This window comes from Rhea americana, unplaced genomic scaffold (genome assembly GCF_003343005.1).
Source record: "Rhea americana isolate MKP2758 unplaced genomic scaffold, rheAme1 scaffold_34, whole genome shotgun sequence".
In the NCBI taxonomy this organism is placed as follows: domain Eukaryota; kingdom Metazoa; phylum Chordata; class Aves; order Rheiformes; family Rheidae; genus Rhea; species Rhea americana.
In genome coordinates this window covers 6,303,291-6,320,164 of record NW_028186468.1, presented here as the reverse complement: position 1 = coordinate 6,320,164, position 16,874 = coordinate 6,303,291, and the positions used below count along the sequence as shown (strand labels likewise).

General features: G+C 39.0%; 1 protein-coding gene across 1 annotated transcript in view; it reads left to right on the top strand.

The window, feature by feature from the left end:
- GALNTL6 (polypeptide N-acetylgalactosaminyltransferase like 6) overlaps nt 1-16,485 on the top strand; it is a 313,568-nt gene extending 297,083 nt beyond the window's left edge. The window contains exons 9-11 of the mRNA XM_085311322.1: nt 2,384-2,500; nt 10,002-10,151; nt 15,600-16,485. Coding sequence (XP_085167448.1) covers nt 2,384-2,500; nt 10,002-10,151; nt 15,600-15,767 — 435 coding nt within the window. The 3' untranslated portion in view covers nt 15,768-16,485. The remainder of the gene's footprint in view (nt 1-2,383; nt 2,501-10,001; nt 10,152-15,599) is intronic.
- Nucleotides 16,486-16,874: the final 389 nt, after the last annotated feature.

Genomic DNA, 16,874 nt, shown 5'->3' with positions numbered 1-16,874 from the left:
AAAAAAAAAAAAAGAGAAAAAAACAAAACCCACAAAATCCACAACCCCGCTGCAGCTGAAATGAAAAATAAAGGAAAAAAAAAAGAAAGAAAGGATGAATTAACATGTAAGCTGCAACAAATCAGGGAAAAATGAACTTGAGGAAACCTTTCAGGAGCAGAGAGAAGAGCAGAGGAAATAAAGAGCACAGGAGACAGATTTCAGCAATGAAGAAATTAAGCATAACTTCAGTTAAAATCTTTTCCAGAGTCCATAGGATAAATTTACTGCCTAGCCCAAATGAATGAAAATAGGATAGACAAAGCCATCTAGACAAAATTTTAAAAGCCCCTTAAAGCCATAAAGCATTCAGTGGAAGTGTAGTGTATTTACTGTCATTTTACAATTACAGGCCAAATAAATATATCCCAAATATTAATAGTAATTATAAGCATCTCTGTTTTAGCTAGTCCATATACTTTGAGAACAGAAGTGAAGAGATTGATAATGAAGTAGCATTAGGTTAGTAATCTTTATTTATACATGTAAATCTAAGTGCATTGAGAAGGGATTGAACGCTCTTAAATGAATGGTACTTGAAGTAGATTTTAAAGACTTCAAAAATATAAAATTAAAATCTATTTCCTTCATATTTCCTGTCTTTTTTGCAGGATGATATAGAAATGAAAGCAGGGCTGTTGAGAACTGATTACCTTTTATCCCTTTTTCAGTTATCATGACTCTTTGTACTGTGGGGCTCAGTGCTGGGTTTCTGCATCTGCTTCTGTGTAAGAAATGCTAGTGTTTGACTTCATCTATAGTATTTTTATTGCATCAAAATAAGAAAAAAGCACACTAGAACTGTCCTTGTCCGTGTTTTAGAATAACACTCCTCTGAGCTGTGCTGAAGGCTCAAGGGTTCTAGGAGGCAATTGCTCAAACTGGTAATCACACCATTTGCTCAATCTGCTCTTCTCCAGGCTAAAAAAGCACACTTCCTAACACCTTTCCTGGAGGTAATATATTTTTTTTAATTTTATCCAGTTCCTGTTGCTCTTCCATCTGTCAAAATCTTTCCTAGAGTATGATGTATAGACTTGATTGAAATCCTCCAGCTTCAAAAAAAAAGAGCACAGTAGCTCTCCCATGTGTTTGACAAACATGAGGATTGTCCCTCTTTGCAATGTTTTGTGCTGTACTGAGAAATCTTTCATTCTTTGTTTTTGTGAGGTATACAGTGTTTAAGTGTGGCAGTGTTTACATTTGTCTAATTTGGCAACCATGGTGACTTCTAGAAAAGTTTCCATGACAAAACGAATGTTGCTTGGACTGTAGCTCCATTCAGCATTTGGCCTTTTTTTTGTTGTTTAAATAAAGATCAAAATAGTTGCCAGAATGTCAAAATGTTCACCTATTTTATACGTATTATACGTATAGAATTTGTGCACATCTCCATGCATATACTTATGCTTTAATTACTTAGTTTCTGTGCATCTCACTGACCGAGAAAGGTTTTTTTAAGGAATCCTCTTCATTCTACAGATGTCTAAAGGGTTTTTAAACAGCCCACTTAAGTTATTCAAGGAGACTCATGTAATGGCAAAATAAATTTGGCGTTCTCCTCTTTTCACTAGCACTCGCCACACCGCTCGTTTTCAATCCATTCTTCCAAAAAGATATACACAGCAGTGTGTGCAGTCATGGTACATAAATGGCAAGACTGATAGTCACCGATTAATTATTACTCAGTTGCTTCCGTCTCAAAAACGTGATTTCCCTGTTAAGAATGAGCTCCCGTGCAGACTGCTCGGAAGGCATACGGGCAGCGTACAGAACCTCCGTGGGTGAGCAGAGTTTCGCCACAAACTTGTTACGAACTTTTTAATTTTCTGCACATGAAACGTCGGTCTGTGACCTTATCTGCAATAGCATTATCACGTTAAAACAGAAACAAGCATTAGAAGAGGGTGTGCCTGCCTTGCGATAAATACTGCTCTCAAGTCTGAGAGAAACTCAAACAGAAATCATTTCCTCTTAATACACTTGATCTCACTCACTCTGATAGGAAAAGAAAAGCAGTCAAAGTCTTGAACTTTTCAGACTTTTTTTCTCTTAGTTTCTTTGAGTGAAAGTATTTCTTATGGAGCTAAATGCTGTTCATTAAGCAGAATATTTCAAACTTTGCTGCTTTTAAAGCTGATTCAAAAAAAAAAAGAATAGCTCACTCGAGGACGTGGCTCTCTGCCATGTAAAAAGTCCCACCAGGTTTATATAACTTCTGGTGAGTCTCAAGCCCTTCAATTTCTGACTGAAATAGGAATTTAGCTTTCTCTTAACTCCTTAATGTCAGAAGCTGTATTCTGCAGCTTGGTTTAATGTGAAATGTTGCTGCTTGGTTTTGCAGATTCGAAACGTGGCAGCCAATCTCTGTGTGGACAGTAAACATGGAGCCACAGGGACTGAGCTGAGGCTAGACATTTGTGTGAAGGATGGCTCAGAACGGACATGGTCACATGAACAGGTATTTTAACAATGAAAAGAGAAAAGCAGTGTAAAATTGTTGCTTCTCTTTTCAAATTTCTGAACCCTTCCCTGAGATTTCCTCTTTTTCTTAAGGCTAACAAGATGTAGAAGTTATTTTTGAACTACTGCTGACCTTAATAGCTTTTGCAAAGTAATCTGTAACATAACCTCAGAAATTCCAGCTGTTGCCTATGCTGTATACTCTCTTTAATTTCCAAAAGGAATTGTGAAACTCAGAGAAGTTTTGAGTGCCCCATTTTCCCCTACTTTGTTATGAAAACACATTGTTTTCAGTTCTGTTATTCCCAAAAGTATTTTAAAAATACTACCTATGCATGTAAAGCTCTTAATATTTGTCTCCTTTTATCCTTTCATTTCAATAAGTTCATAAGTGACTATGAGGGCTCAAAAATAGATGCCTGATAAAGGACTGAAATCAACAGGTGAGAAGGATGGTCCGAGTGGTTGTATTTTAATGCATATGCAGGATAAATACAAGTGAGATAAACAAGGTGAAAGCCAGAAAGAAAGGATTTCACCAAGACAAGGGATGATAAAGGCTCAAACAAAGCTTTTATCTAAGTCAGTTTGTTAGAAAACTGTTAGCTCTCAGGAATATGGAAGGAAAGAGCTCTGGTTTGTACTCACCGTGGTTGTGAATGCCGTAGGAAAGAGACTGTGACTCCCAGGCTGTGGGTCTGACCAACATGTGGCAAAGACAGGCAGGAGGAAAAAGCCCAACCTAACCATTTATTAGCCATCTTGGTGAATGTGCCTTGCACAGGGCAAGACTCCAGATTGGAAGAAATTCACAATGCTGAGGAGAAAAATCGACCTGTCATGCATGGTGCATAAAGAGCTTTAAAGCTAAGGAGACAGGAGTGCTGAGGGATATTTGAAGGGTTAAGGTCAGGAAACCATTCTCTGAGGATACTGGGAAATGCAAGGGGAGGTGTGCGAGTGAGTGACACTAAGAAGCTAACGGGTGGTCACACTTTAGATTAGTGCCTCCACAGGAAAAAGAAAGTTGCTCAAAGAAAGCTTCTTCATATAGCTAACTAAGGTACAACACAGTACAGGATGCTGAGATTAGATCAACATAATCAAGTTTTGTTTATGAAAGATATCCGGTAATTCAAGCAATTAATTCAAGGAAGTCATATGGTCCAGACTTGGTCATCACAGTGGTGTCTCCAGCTTTAAAAATCTACAAACCCAAAGAGATGCAAACTCTCATTGGAAAGGAGGGAATCCTGAGAATGACAGAGATGAGGAAGGAGAAAGGAGGCAAGAAATTAGGATGAAAGGAGAAAGAAGAAAATTTTTAGGAGGGAAAACAAAGAGAAAAAAGGAGGCTCAAAATATCCTTTGAAGAAATAAGTTCTTATGAGGAAGGGGAAGGGGCAAAAAGGGAGAGGCATTTTAGGAAGGAATCTGTGGTTTAGTGTATTCCAGTACATTAGTGTTTGGAAAAAGATTCGATGCAAAGGTCTCGTTCTATACGAATGACAAAAAGGGTTAAAAGCAGCTTAACCAAGCAGCTCCTCAGCGAGGAGAATCAGCGCTCCGATGCTTTCTAAACTGCTTGACTGCGCTTCACAGACGACATGAATTACTTCTGCCTAGCTGACGTGGAACGGCACGTACGTTCTCGCCGCAGAAGATTGTTCAAAACCCTGCAAGGGAACACTTCTCTGAACAGAGCAGTACCCTTGCACTGGGAAACGACTGCCAGAACCCCGGCCAAGCCACTTAATTCAGTTTACTGAACAGCTCGGTGCCTTGCCTGGGCTGCAGCAGAGGGACGGGGGTGCTGGGGGCCTCGCAGGCTCGCGCAGCTGCTTGCCCACTGCTGTACCCGTTTCTCTGCTCTGCGGTAGAGTCGCTGTTTCAAGCGTGTAGTTGGGAGAACACGCGGCAGAGGGCAGCTCCGCACAAGCTGAGGGCACGCGGGCGGCAAAGGCAGGTGAGTGAGGTGGCAGCTCCGGGAGCTTTTCAGTCGTGAGAACTAGAAAAACCGGAGCTTTTCAACTTACGAAAGAGGTGGGAGAAAATTAATCGTTTTAAAAATCCCCATGCATAACGTACTTCACAGTACTTAACCCTCCAAACGGTTTTGTTTTGCTAAAATGAAATGGAGTTTGATTCTGTTTAGGTATTTTTGTCACCAGAGCTTACACTGCATTCGAAAATTATTCTTTCCACCAATAGGAACAGAGTTATTATTATCCACCTGTCCATGTAAATTCTTGAAACCACATGAGAAATACTGAAGAATCTTTAAAAGAAACCCAGGTTAGCCTAATATTATTTCATTTTCTCCCTCCCCCCCAAAAAAAAAGGGAACTTTATTTTCCAAACCTACAGAATAAAAGTTTTAGAGGCAAGATGACTTTGTATAAGGATCTGATACAATATCCATCACTGCACTGCTGAGCAACTTACTTGCATCGTCTTAGTAGTTTTAATATACTTTTGGTTTCTGGATTAGTTTAGAGACAGAATGGAAATTAATTTACTTACGTGTTGAGAGTCCTGGTATGAGATACGTTCATCTGGCTGATAGATTTGAATGGTGAGTTTGGGCAGGGTAGGAGTTTTAAAGATGCCAGTGGAGACAAAAGGGAAGAATTACAGAATCTCAGAAACTCAAAGATGAAACAAACTAGTTGTTAGGTCTAGCTGAAACTCGGAATTTCTATTCCATAGAAAATTACAGTATGTGAAAAACGTGAAAATATTTCATCCCGAGGAGAATTTTTAGTTTTCCTGTAGAAAAGAAGTTCAGAAAATGTTTACTATCAGAAGGTCGAAACATTTTCATTGCGGATTTTGGGGTTGTTGGTTATTTTTTTCAAGGAACAAGATAGCATCCTTTTCTCTCTGAAGTTTCACTAGGTCCCCAGTATGTGCTGTGCTGGGATCTTGTTTTTCCAAGCTCCGGCCGTAGCAGGGCACCGCCATGTCCTGTAGCTACTGAACCCGTGGGCCAAAACCTTAAGTTCCAACCTGGAAAGCAAAATCTGCCTGTATGCTGGTGACAGTTGATCACAGTTAATAAATGTGGTTTAGGCTGATGTATTTTCATAAAAGTTATGCTAGCTCTCCTTACTCAATCCCAAAGGGTGCCAGGACAGGAGCATTACCTGCAGTATGCTGTAGAACCACAGTCTAATGAAATATCTTCCAAGGAAAAAGTATGTGATCTTCTACTTGCACCACAGTAAGCCATGAAAATTATCTTTGTTAAAGTATGCTTGAGAAGAACTGCAAAAGACCTGACCCTCAGATAGCTCCTCTTTATCGCTTGAATCTTCTTGAATTTGTTGCTTAGTTAATTTCTGTATATGCTGGTAGAAAATAGCACAGTTGGTGAAATTCTTGCTGCATTTTAGTATTATTTTATAAATTGTGTGGATTGACATTAAGCTGGTCTTGTGACTTCCACTAAAAAATTTACAGGGAATTCTGTGGGAAAATATAGTGGCTGGATATAAACAGTGTAGCAGGTGTTAGTGCTGACCCAAGCACTAGACAGCAATACAATCCTTTGTACTGCTTTATTGTGTCATGTTACTAGGGCAGAAAATAAATGCTGAAACTCTAAGTAGCTGAGCTGGATAGCGCAGCTTAGCAGCCTGCTGCAGATTGAAGACAACCTTCCACCCAAAGATTTTAAAAACACATACTTTTAAAGCAGACCAAAGGTTGCTGAGCCGGTTTTGCAATTTCTGATGAACAGGAGAAGAACTGAGGATGAATATTGGTGTGGCTTCTGGAAACTTTCCCACAATTAAAAGTTAGAGAAAAAAAATGGGTTGGGGGGCAGGAAGATATCACAGCTCAATCTTCTTTCCAAGTCTGTCTTGCAAGGGCTAAATTCTGACTCTAGAGAAAGCTAAGGCTCTGCTGCACTGTTCAAACAGCAGCAAAGTAAAATGACAGGCACCTACATTGTCTTCTCAAGTCCCTCAACTTGATCAGGGAGTAAGTGGACATGTATCATCTCTAACGCAGCCCAGCAAGTAACCATGCATCCTGGCCAGCTCTTCTTCTTTACTTGGAAATATAATTCAAACCAGAGTCTAGTTGTGAAATGTGTTTTTCCTCTTAGTATAGGGCATATGTTGTCTGCTTAAATCTAATGCTGTAGACTAAGCACAACACTAGCTGACAAACCCCAGCCGGATAACTAGTAACTGAACAATGTTGTCAAGCTGGAAAGTATTAATGGTATCAAAAAGGTCTTTGTCCTATAGACAGTTCCAAACCAATAGCTGTTTCAAGTAATCATTTTTCAGGCCCAGTGCCAGTTGCAAATTAAGCTCTTTTTAAAAAATGAGGCAGCTGGAAAGCTATATTTCTCCAAGTTTGTGTGGGACAAGGCTAGGCTTCATCAAAAGCTAAAACGTGAAGGTCAAGGGGTTGCTTGGTTGCAAATGCAGAGGATGAGGCCTTGTGGCTCCGCGCTGTGATATGAGAGAAGATGGAGGTGGAGGAGTGAGTGCCTGTTGAGCAAGAAAGATAGAGTCTTACTTGGACTCAGCTGAGCAGAGTGAATAGCAGCCCTGGAGATTACAAGTGAAAGAAATAGCCTGCTGTTTTTTTAATGTGTTTGGAAACTTATGTGCAGCATCATTTCAAATCAACGAACAGACAGTAATGAATGAAGGAGTGCACAGGGGTTCATCCTTTTCTCAGTCTCGTAAAATCAGAGTCGGGAGGCTCCTTATAGCTTTTGCTCAAAGGAGCGAAAACATCCAAAGTGAGAGGCAGGTGACAAAGTGGAGCATTATGTGCTTAGGACTACAACTAATAACATCCAATATTGCTACAAGTTATACAGGAGAAAGATGATTATCTTATTGGTCAGATTTAGTGGTAAACTAGGCAGAATTTATTGTCTAATGGAGGCTGTCACAGAATGATGAGATTGGAAGGACCATAAGGCCTTTGAAGTTTGTCTCTAAGATTTTAATATTAGTTGGGGTGTAGAGGAGTATCACCCTTTCCCCAGTCTTTTATTTTCTCTTCTCCTTAGTCTTAAAACTGAGTTTTTGTCCCAGTAAGGTTAACTTTGACCCAGAGAGAAGATGAACTTGTTACTTTAAAAACAAGATACTGTTTTACAAAACAGCAGGTTAAGAAGGAGGAAGAAAAATCTGTGCTAGTCTGAAGATTGAGATCTAGTTAGACAGACTCCTCCTCTTCTCTGTTTTCCTATGGAAAGGAATAAAAAATCTTATCTGTTATCAAGTCAGGATTCTTTCACAGAACACAGCCCTAGTGGTCGAGAAAAAACATGCAGGAGTGGAAACAGTGGAGGGACACACTGGATCATTATGATCTGGTTTAAAAGTTGAGCTCTTTTAGGTGTACTGATGGATTCAGTGCAGTGGTAGTCCTCGAGCCAAGGTCCAGTGAGCAGCAAGAATGGCCCCTCAGCTCACCAGTCATGCACAGAGTGAAGGATTTAGAGAGATACCCTGGGAAGGACTAGAAAGTGTCCCACAAGAGGGTCTCTCTCTTGCAAAGTAGGCATGAGAGTGAGAACATCATAGAACCACACCACTAGAAAGTTCAGATACCCAGATTTCTCCAGATATTTGTTGTTCACTGTTTTGAGCCCTAGGTTTATTACTTGATGTGCAGAATAGCAAAGGGTAAGAGAAAGGAAATGGCTTTTCCTATTCCTTCCCTGAAAGGGAAATCATCTTGGCTTTTCTTTTTCTAAAGAAACAGCATTGCTGCTTTTTGATGTATCAAATCTTACTTTTCACTTTACTTGTGATATCATAAAGTATCTTTGCAGAGAGTCCATGATGCTGCTTCTGTGAAGCACAAAGAAAAGCGGAGGAAGACTTAGCCTTTTAAAAATCAGGAATTGGTTTGAAAATGAAGTTAAAGCTGTCCACTGCCTTTTACTGCAGATGAGTGTAAAATGCCTTCTGGAGGGAAGAAGGAATAAACAGGACGTAGGGGTGGACCAGGAAAATGCAGCCTAGAAAACCTATTATATAGAGGTAAATAGGGAATGACAGCAGCTAACAGAGTGTGCAAGAGTTTATGATGAGACACAACACAAAAGACAAATGTTTGTACATATATTTATATATGCTGTACCTGCAGGCCAAGGGAAACAGTGATCTTTCTCAAATGCTGCATTTGAAGGGTGGTACAGCACTGAGGATGCATCATTTTAAGAGATACATTTTATTTTATTTTATATTTTATCTATATTTTAGGAAGATCACAAAAAGAAGACAGCTATCAGAACGAAAGGGTTAAAATCTGAGAGCCATAACAGAAGTACTCAGAATCAGACCCACATCACATTGAGCTCAACAGTTTTATTTTGGATTTGTATATATTGGCTCTATCAGGAAATGTGCACATTGCTGGGAGCAGGGTAATATATAAACACAAAGCTACCTTTCAGTGAGATAGCTGAGGTCCTGGACGCAGTTGAAACACAGTGTGTGGAGCTTCTTTTCGGGATAATGAGCTTGCATGGAGTTCCACATGACCTGTCATAGCTAAACAGTTTCCAGTTTGCTCATTTAAAGAGAGCTTGGCTCCCTTGATGTTATGCTTCAGTTTGTACAGAGCAAAATCAAAAGTCACTCAGAAAGCCAAAGAATAGCACTGACACAAAGAAAGAAAAAAAGAAAAACCCTCACAGCTCTCAGCAGAGCTTCTAGGTAGCAATTTATAAGCTGCAACCTGTTTTCTGCACTGATTGGTCGATAGGAAAGGAAAATACATGCTGCATCTTTAAGTTTGGTGCTGTCAGACCTGTCATTTTCATCTTACGATTGAAAGACTACGGTGTCACAGCATAATTTCAGACAGCTGGTGTCTGATTGAGAAGGATTCTTCTATTAACTGGAAGCCTCCAGGAAGAAAAGGGGCTTTAACAAGCTGCATGTAGATCACAGGCTTCACAATAAAAAGATTATGATCATTTAGTGTGTGTCATTTTGGGAAAGAGAGAGCAGAGAGAGGGCATGCTAATAGTGTGCCATATAACAGAGGAAGCTGTTGATTAAACATGGAAAAAATGCTGTCCTGGAAAGCTCTCTCTAGGTAATTTCTTGAGACCCAAATGAAAGTTGGAGGAATGTCACTAGCATGAGGCTAAGACGGAGGCTTTTTGGATGCCAGGTAGTCAGAGTTCTAGGATATGTGAATGCTTCTTTAACTGTGGTAATTTAAGGTTTTAATTCTACAGCATATTCCCTCTCCTCTTCCTGTGTCACCAGAGATTTTTTTTCCCTGCCATAAACTGATGATTGTACCTTCTTGGCATATATTCCACATTACCAGTGATGCATTTCTTTAATTAAGGCAGTTGGAATCACCGAACCATGTACATGTAATATCTCATTTAATCAACAGCTATGATGTACAGAGTAGGGCAACACGCATCAAGCTATGTGTATGTCTGTAAATGTTTGTTATTACTAATATACCATTATCTCGCCTGATTGTTTTCCTAGCTCTTCACCTTCGGCTGGAGAGAGGACATCCGCCCTGGGGAACCGCTTCACACCAGGAAGTTCTGCTTCGATGCCGTTTCGCACAGTAGCCCTGTCACACTGTATGACTGTCACGGGATGAAGGGAAACCAGCACTGGAGCTATAGGAAGGTTGGAGTCACTCTGAGTCATTTCCAGAAATTCAGACTATCCTGAGCCTATGTTCAATTTAGTTTGTGTTTTCTCGTTAGAGAAGTTTTGTTTTAATCCACTCTGTCCTACTCCAATTTAGTTTTGTGATAATCTCTAATGTTCCTTCTGAACATTCAGCTATATAGATCAAAGTTAGATGAATATGGATCAGATCCAGCACGGAGGGTGTCTGTGCTGGATCTATTCCCTGAAAGATGTTTTACCATTCTGGCACTTCAAGCCACGTGTGTCATTTTAACAGAAGCACTATTGGAAGTATTTTCATCCAATGTGACAGCAGCAAGAAATGCTGCTCATGAGTTAAATATTATTATTTTACTACATTTTAAAGATTAAAAGTGGTAGAAAAATCTCTCTAAAAAACCCCCAAACCAGCAATAAAAACACTGCTGAAAGTCCTCAGAAGGTGGGAGTTTATAAATTAAAGATAAGCACTACTCTGCTAAGACACTAAAGTAAGACTCTACACTAGGTTGATCTGCTAACTTTCAGCCTTTTTTATAAATCACTGAAAATATGAAGTTAAGCCAAAAACTGTCAGAGCCTCATGTAGGGCAAACAAGTCCTGGTAAAATTAGCAAGATTGGGGAAAAAAAATAAAGTTAACCAGTGAGTCTTCTCAATTAACCGTTCCACTAATAAACTCTGTATTACATAAATACTGTAGAAAGGCATAGGCTAGTAACTGCTCATTCAAACAAAGTGTCACATAAAATCATTTAAAACTAGAAAGCACTGCTGAGGTTTATGTGGCAAAGTCACAGTTTTAAATGATACATGGTAGCAAGCTAATTTATAATCACTAAAAGTAGTTTTGCCCCTGACACTTTTTTTCAATGCCTGGTTACTAGCCTGTGCCTTTTTACAGTATTTATGTTGCAGTTGGAGATGCACCACAAGATTTTCCAGAAATGTAATCCCTTTGAAGCTGAAGTATTACCTGTAATACTGCTAGAACGTATGGGGCAGATATTTATAGGACATAAATTGTCGTGGCTCTGTTGCTGCATATCTGGCTTTATAATGCCAAAATAATACTTTCTTGCTTCAGAACCCTTCCAATTTATCTTTGTGCCTACCCAAGCTGCAAGAAAGGAGCTTTCATACCTTTAGCACTTCATTGGTGCCTAATGTAGCAGATTCATATGACGAAATGCAGATCTTGCACTGCCATCTGTATGGCTCATCACATTTGATGTGGACAGAACACAGCAGACAGCCAAAGAAATACTGACATTTGAAAAAAATACACAGTGTGAGTTCTATTAAATCCTCTGCACAGCTTCATTTTTCATTACCCAGTAGGCTTAGCGGGCTCGTATAAAAATTCTCACTGCAAGGTAGGTGATTATGTCTCGGTAAGAAACCCCTCAAATTTTTTTTAAGATGGAAGTGCTGACACAGTCCTAACTGTAATATAAGCCTGACAGCGACCTGATTAGTTTGCATGAGCACTTACTGTTTGGCTATAAAACTTCAAACTAAGAAGGTGTATTGGAATAATAAAATTATTAATACCTTTTCTTTTTCTTTAGGGTTAGTTATGCTTTGCCTACACATAAAGCAGTTTTTGATTGTTTCATCTACTTCATTTCCTCAGATACAGGGCAAGTTTGCATTAGAGATTCTTGGTGGTACAGCTATGCCAACAAAATCCTCATAGTGCAATCCTCATCTAATTTTGAGAGCATCTTACCAACAGGATTTATACTGTTTTCCAAACAAAAGTAAATTATATAAACAAAAGGGTACTTCGGTTGGTTTAACTGCCTCTATACTAGAGCCCTTTCTAGCATGGTATGCCACTAAAATTGCACCCTAAATAAAGAGTAACAGTCTGTGGCTAAGCAAAAAATGTCTCTTTATTAAAAAAAAAAAAAAAAAAAAAAAAAAAGAGGCAGGTCAGCAACTCTATTTTCTTCCCTATTTATAGAAGCCATAGCATCCTAATCACATATCCATCTCACCAATAGTTTTCTTGATGTTTTATGATTTTTTTTTGTTTGTCAGTAATCTTACAAGATACTTAATATTAAGCAGTTTTTACCATATTGTCATAACATTCCTATAAAACTAGAAGATGAGAGCTTCTCATTCTTTTATGGATCAGTCTCTTATCACGAACATTTGCATTCTTAAGCTACTAGTAAAATGGAATTAGGCCTATGAACTGATTACAAAGTGTTGCAAATACATTTTTGTGTTGCAAATACATTTTTAAGTCAGACGCTGCTTTAAAGTTCCATATTTTTATAATATATAAACACTGTATCATGTATTTTGATACTGGAAAATACAACTTTTTTAAATATTTTACTGGCAAGTAAAATACAATAATGTTTTATTCTGGGTGAGAAGGACTCTTCTGAAAAAAATTTCCAGCTCATCCTCACTTCCTGCACTTTGTTTCTCATTGGAGTGCAGTCTCAGAGCATGTAAACTGAATTCTTTTCAAATGTACTAAACCAAAATAATTTCTTCCATTGCTAATAAACATGCAGACTCAGCACCAGACTTAGTCCAAAGCTGTGGACATCAGGTTGCCAGTGCTAGCTGTTTCATTCAACACATGCGCTTTTATTGTGCCACACTATTTGCTGATACAGATAGAGCAAGTGTGTCTGCTCGTAGAACAGCGGGGTTTCTTCATACTCCCTGACAGCTTCAGGGACAAACTGTAAGACTAAGTTCACTCTTGACACAGTAGGTTCATAGATTATTTCCTCAGACAACCCAAGACGTGTCATTGTAATAGTGGCTTTTATCATATGGGCATGTGTCCTGCAGAAACTGCACTGGGGCTACCAACTAATTTCAGATAAACTACTGCAGCCACTAGCTGATAATGACTTCCAGTTGCTACTGACCTGGGCCATAGTTACAGCAGTGACCTAACAGAAATGAAAGGCTCAGTGCCTCATTACCAACCCCCTGAACTGTCGAGGCCCATTATCGTATGGAGAAGTTTCTCCTTCTACAAATAATATAACAAATTCCCTTCACATAGAAGAAAAAAATCACTTTGCTGTTTTCAGATGTTATGAAAGTCTCTGAAAAATTTCTTGTGGCTTTTTAATATTGATATAAAGAGGAATTTCTGTATTTCTCTTGGAAAGATCTTTTCTGGCATGCATACAACTGCTACAGGCTCAAAGTCCTAAGCCTGCTTCCACTGAATTCTGTGAGAACGGCAGGCTTTGACCTTAGGTCAGTGTAAGCTTGAGATGATAAATTAATATGCCTTTATATATAGCTAAGTCATCCAGAAGTTTTTCCGGAGTGATAATTCTGTCCCTCTTCTAAAAAGACGCTTGTGTCTCCTAAGAGCTCTGCTTTCTGAAAGAAAGCTCCAACAGTGCTTCATTCAAAAATCCCATCCCCTGGATATTTCTGGGAGAACAAAGAATGCCAGCTTTCTTTGGAAAGGCTGGAGCAATTTCCTTTCCTCTTACACCGGTCACCATACTAAAGCTCCTAGTGTTCCAACCCCAGCTTCCTATTAGCAAAAATACTTGAGCCTGGCTGAGCCTCATCCCCATCTGTGATAGAAAGAAATGCAGCAGATATTTCCTTCCAAGGCCCCACCGCACAGCGGGCAGCTGTGGCACAGTCACTGCAAGCGCCTGATTTGGGCAGTGCCCCTCAGTCTCTCACAGGGGGTCAGGGAGAGGCAGCTGGATGCCAAAAGGGCTGCATACCTTTTCTTCATGACACTTGTTGGATGGTTTGAAGTTCTTGCTGGATCACATCCTATTAAGGACATGACAGCCCTTTGTGCAAGGTACAGTTAGCCCGTCCTTGCAAGTTTAAATCTCCTATCTGCTCACCTCATAGAACAAAGAGGCAAAATTCAGAGCTTGAAGCAAAAGCCTGTACCCTCCTGATTCCCCAAAAGCCCATAGGCTTGGTTTCGTCTTATCATCCATGATGGCATCCCTCAGACTTTCCTTTCTGTGTATATCTTGAGCTGCTGACCTGGGGAAGAACAGATACTGGAGGTGAGAACCAGTGTTTGTGAAGGCAGAGGTAACACCATCACCCATGGCCAGAGCACCATGATATGCTTTTGATACTTCTTGCTGTTGTATATACTAAAAATTTTTAAAGGATTGTTGTAAATTACCAGAGTTTTACACTCCCAAAATCAATCAATTTCATCTTTTTCAAGATAAAAAGGGAAAAAAATCCAAGCTTTTTTTTCAAAAGTGTTTTTAAAATGCTACTGTGTGTTGTTGGCTTATTAAGTTATATTTAGAGTTGTCTTCATGCTTCTTTTCTGAATGTGGGTATTTTTAGCTAAAGAGGAGTTTCTGTGCCATTGTTTCTCAGAGTTTCTAATTAATCATGATTTGGCAAGTGGCATTCTTTCCCCTCTCACGAACTGTGATAGGGCAAGCAAGCACATCCTGGATTAGTGTTATAATACTGGCAGGGCATGTTTGTCACGGGGCGGGGGGGGAAGCCTGGGTGTGCTTACTGAAAGTAATCTGAAATGTTATTTCAACAGATACAGTAAATGTGTTGCATAGTCCCTGGAAACTTTCAAACCACTAATCACTCCCACATCTGTCTCCTTCAGCCACTTGCCTACATGAACTAAATACACTGAAACTATCAAATCCACAAATACCAGTCGTCCATCTGGGTAGTTTCTGCTTCACCAAAGATTCACAGTTGGACTATTTACAATGCATTCCAATTTTGTGATATACAATTAATAAAACTAATAATAATAAATATCCTTTCATAAAGCAACTTAATAAATACTGATCCTCGCGGCATCTCCAAGTGGTCTTGTGATTTATTTCTTATGAGTGGAATAGAGCATTTCAGTGGCTTGTCTTACCAAGGTCATAGACAAAGTCTGTATTTTATGAGGTGGGAACTGAGATCGCCAGTGTTATATCTGACCGTCCATTAAAACACATCAGTTAATATTCATTTTTAACATCTCTATCAAGTTGATGTATATCCCTTTTCCAAACAAACCGTTGCAGATCCTCCTGCTCAGAAACACAGTAGAAAATGTCAAAAATCAAATCCAAACAACAAGAACAAAAAAACACTTTGCAGGTTCTGACATTTAAATGGGGAATTAACATGGTATGCAAAGATTGTTAGAAGACATCTTCTGTTTTTTCATTATACTATGTGGTTGTTAGCTAAAGACCAAAATATGTCTTCCCACTTGCTTGAATCGCCAATTTTATGAGGGATAATAATCCAGGAACAATCATTCCATTCTTTGCAGCTCCTTAATAATATCTGTTTATTATACAAGTTTAGCACACAGACAATACAAAATCATTTCAACTAATGCTGTGTTAATCCATGTTCTGTAAAATGAGAATGCTTCCAATTACTTGGTATTTACTACCTAATTCTATTTCTTTCTCATTCCTATAGGACAAAACTTTGTTCCATCCGGTGAGCAACAGCTGCATCGATTGCAACCCAGCAGAGAAGAAGATTTTCATGAACAGATGTGATCCTTTATCTGAAACTCAACAGTGGATGTTTGAACATATTAACATGACTGTTTTAGAAAAATTTAACAGCAAAGCCAGTTCCTAGAAAAAAAAAAAAAACGAAAAAGCCAGTTACGTACAGACTGTAGACTACATTTTTGCCAGCATCTGGGTCAAAGGAGTCAGGAATTAAATTTCCTAGATCCAGGAAATCTGTTCTGAGGATTAAGAAAATGCCACAGCAAAGGCCAACAGGCTGTCCTTGTGGATGTACAGTATCTGAAGAACTTGGCTGAGAGCCTCACCAGATGCTGCTGAGAACTTCAGGCTGAAAATTCCCTTGCTGGTCGAGGGAAAACTTTGTTTAAAAACTGTTTAAAAGTACTCCAAGTTAATAAAGTGAAACAAAACTCTAGAGTTTCTCAGGTCAAATCCTGCTGTAGTGAGTAGCTCAGAACAGACATTATAATTTGGGATGGGTATATGGTGTGCATGACTGCTACAGGAACCTGAAGAAATCCCAGGTTTTAGAACTAAACATGCTGGTGGAAGAATAATGATGTCCAGCACTCCCCAGACAAGATATATGCTCTGTTGACATTCTCTTAATAAAAGGTTGGGTTAAGCGGGTTTAACCCTCAGAACTGCTGCAATTAATTTTAAATACCTCCCTTTTACATTCCATTCATTACCAAAATAGGAATGGTAGAAATCTTAGGGTCTAGAATTACACTGTAGTGAAGCATGACATAAACTGTAGAGTTTTGACCTCCCATTTCTCCTCTTCAGTCAGGAAAAAAATAAAGCAATCAAGTTGCTATACATGGTGCATTTTTCAAAAGTGATTCAAATCCCACCATCACACAAAGTGAGATTTTTCAGTGACAAGTATAACATCAGAAACTTCAATATAATGAAAAAAGGTTGTGGACTAGCTATCTTTTCTAAAGGTATGATCTTTACCAAAATTTAAATTGAATTGAGCATAGTCTGAAAAAAAAAAATCCTGAAACTAAGAAAATAATTCTATGCTGTATGTTGAACTAGCTTAGTCAATTTAACATTGGTACACTGCCAATAGCTAAAAAAGTGTTGACTCCCTGCAGCGCAGTTTAAAAGAGCTTGCAGAGATCATACACTATTCTTGACAGCCAGAAATGGAGGGAACAATTACATGAAACTAGTTGTGGGTTCTCCGAGCTGTTGATGAAAT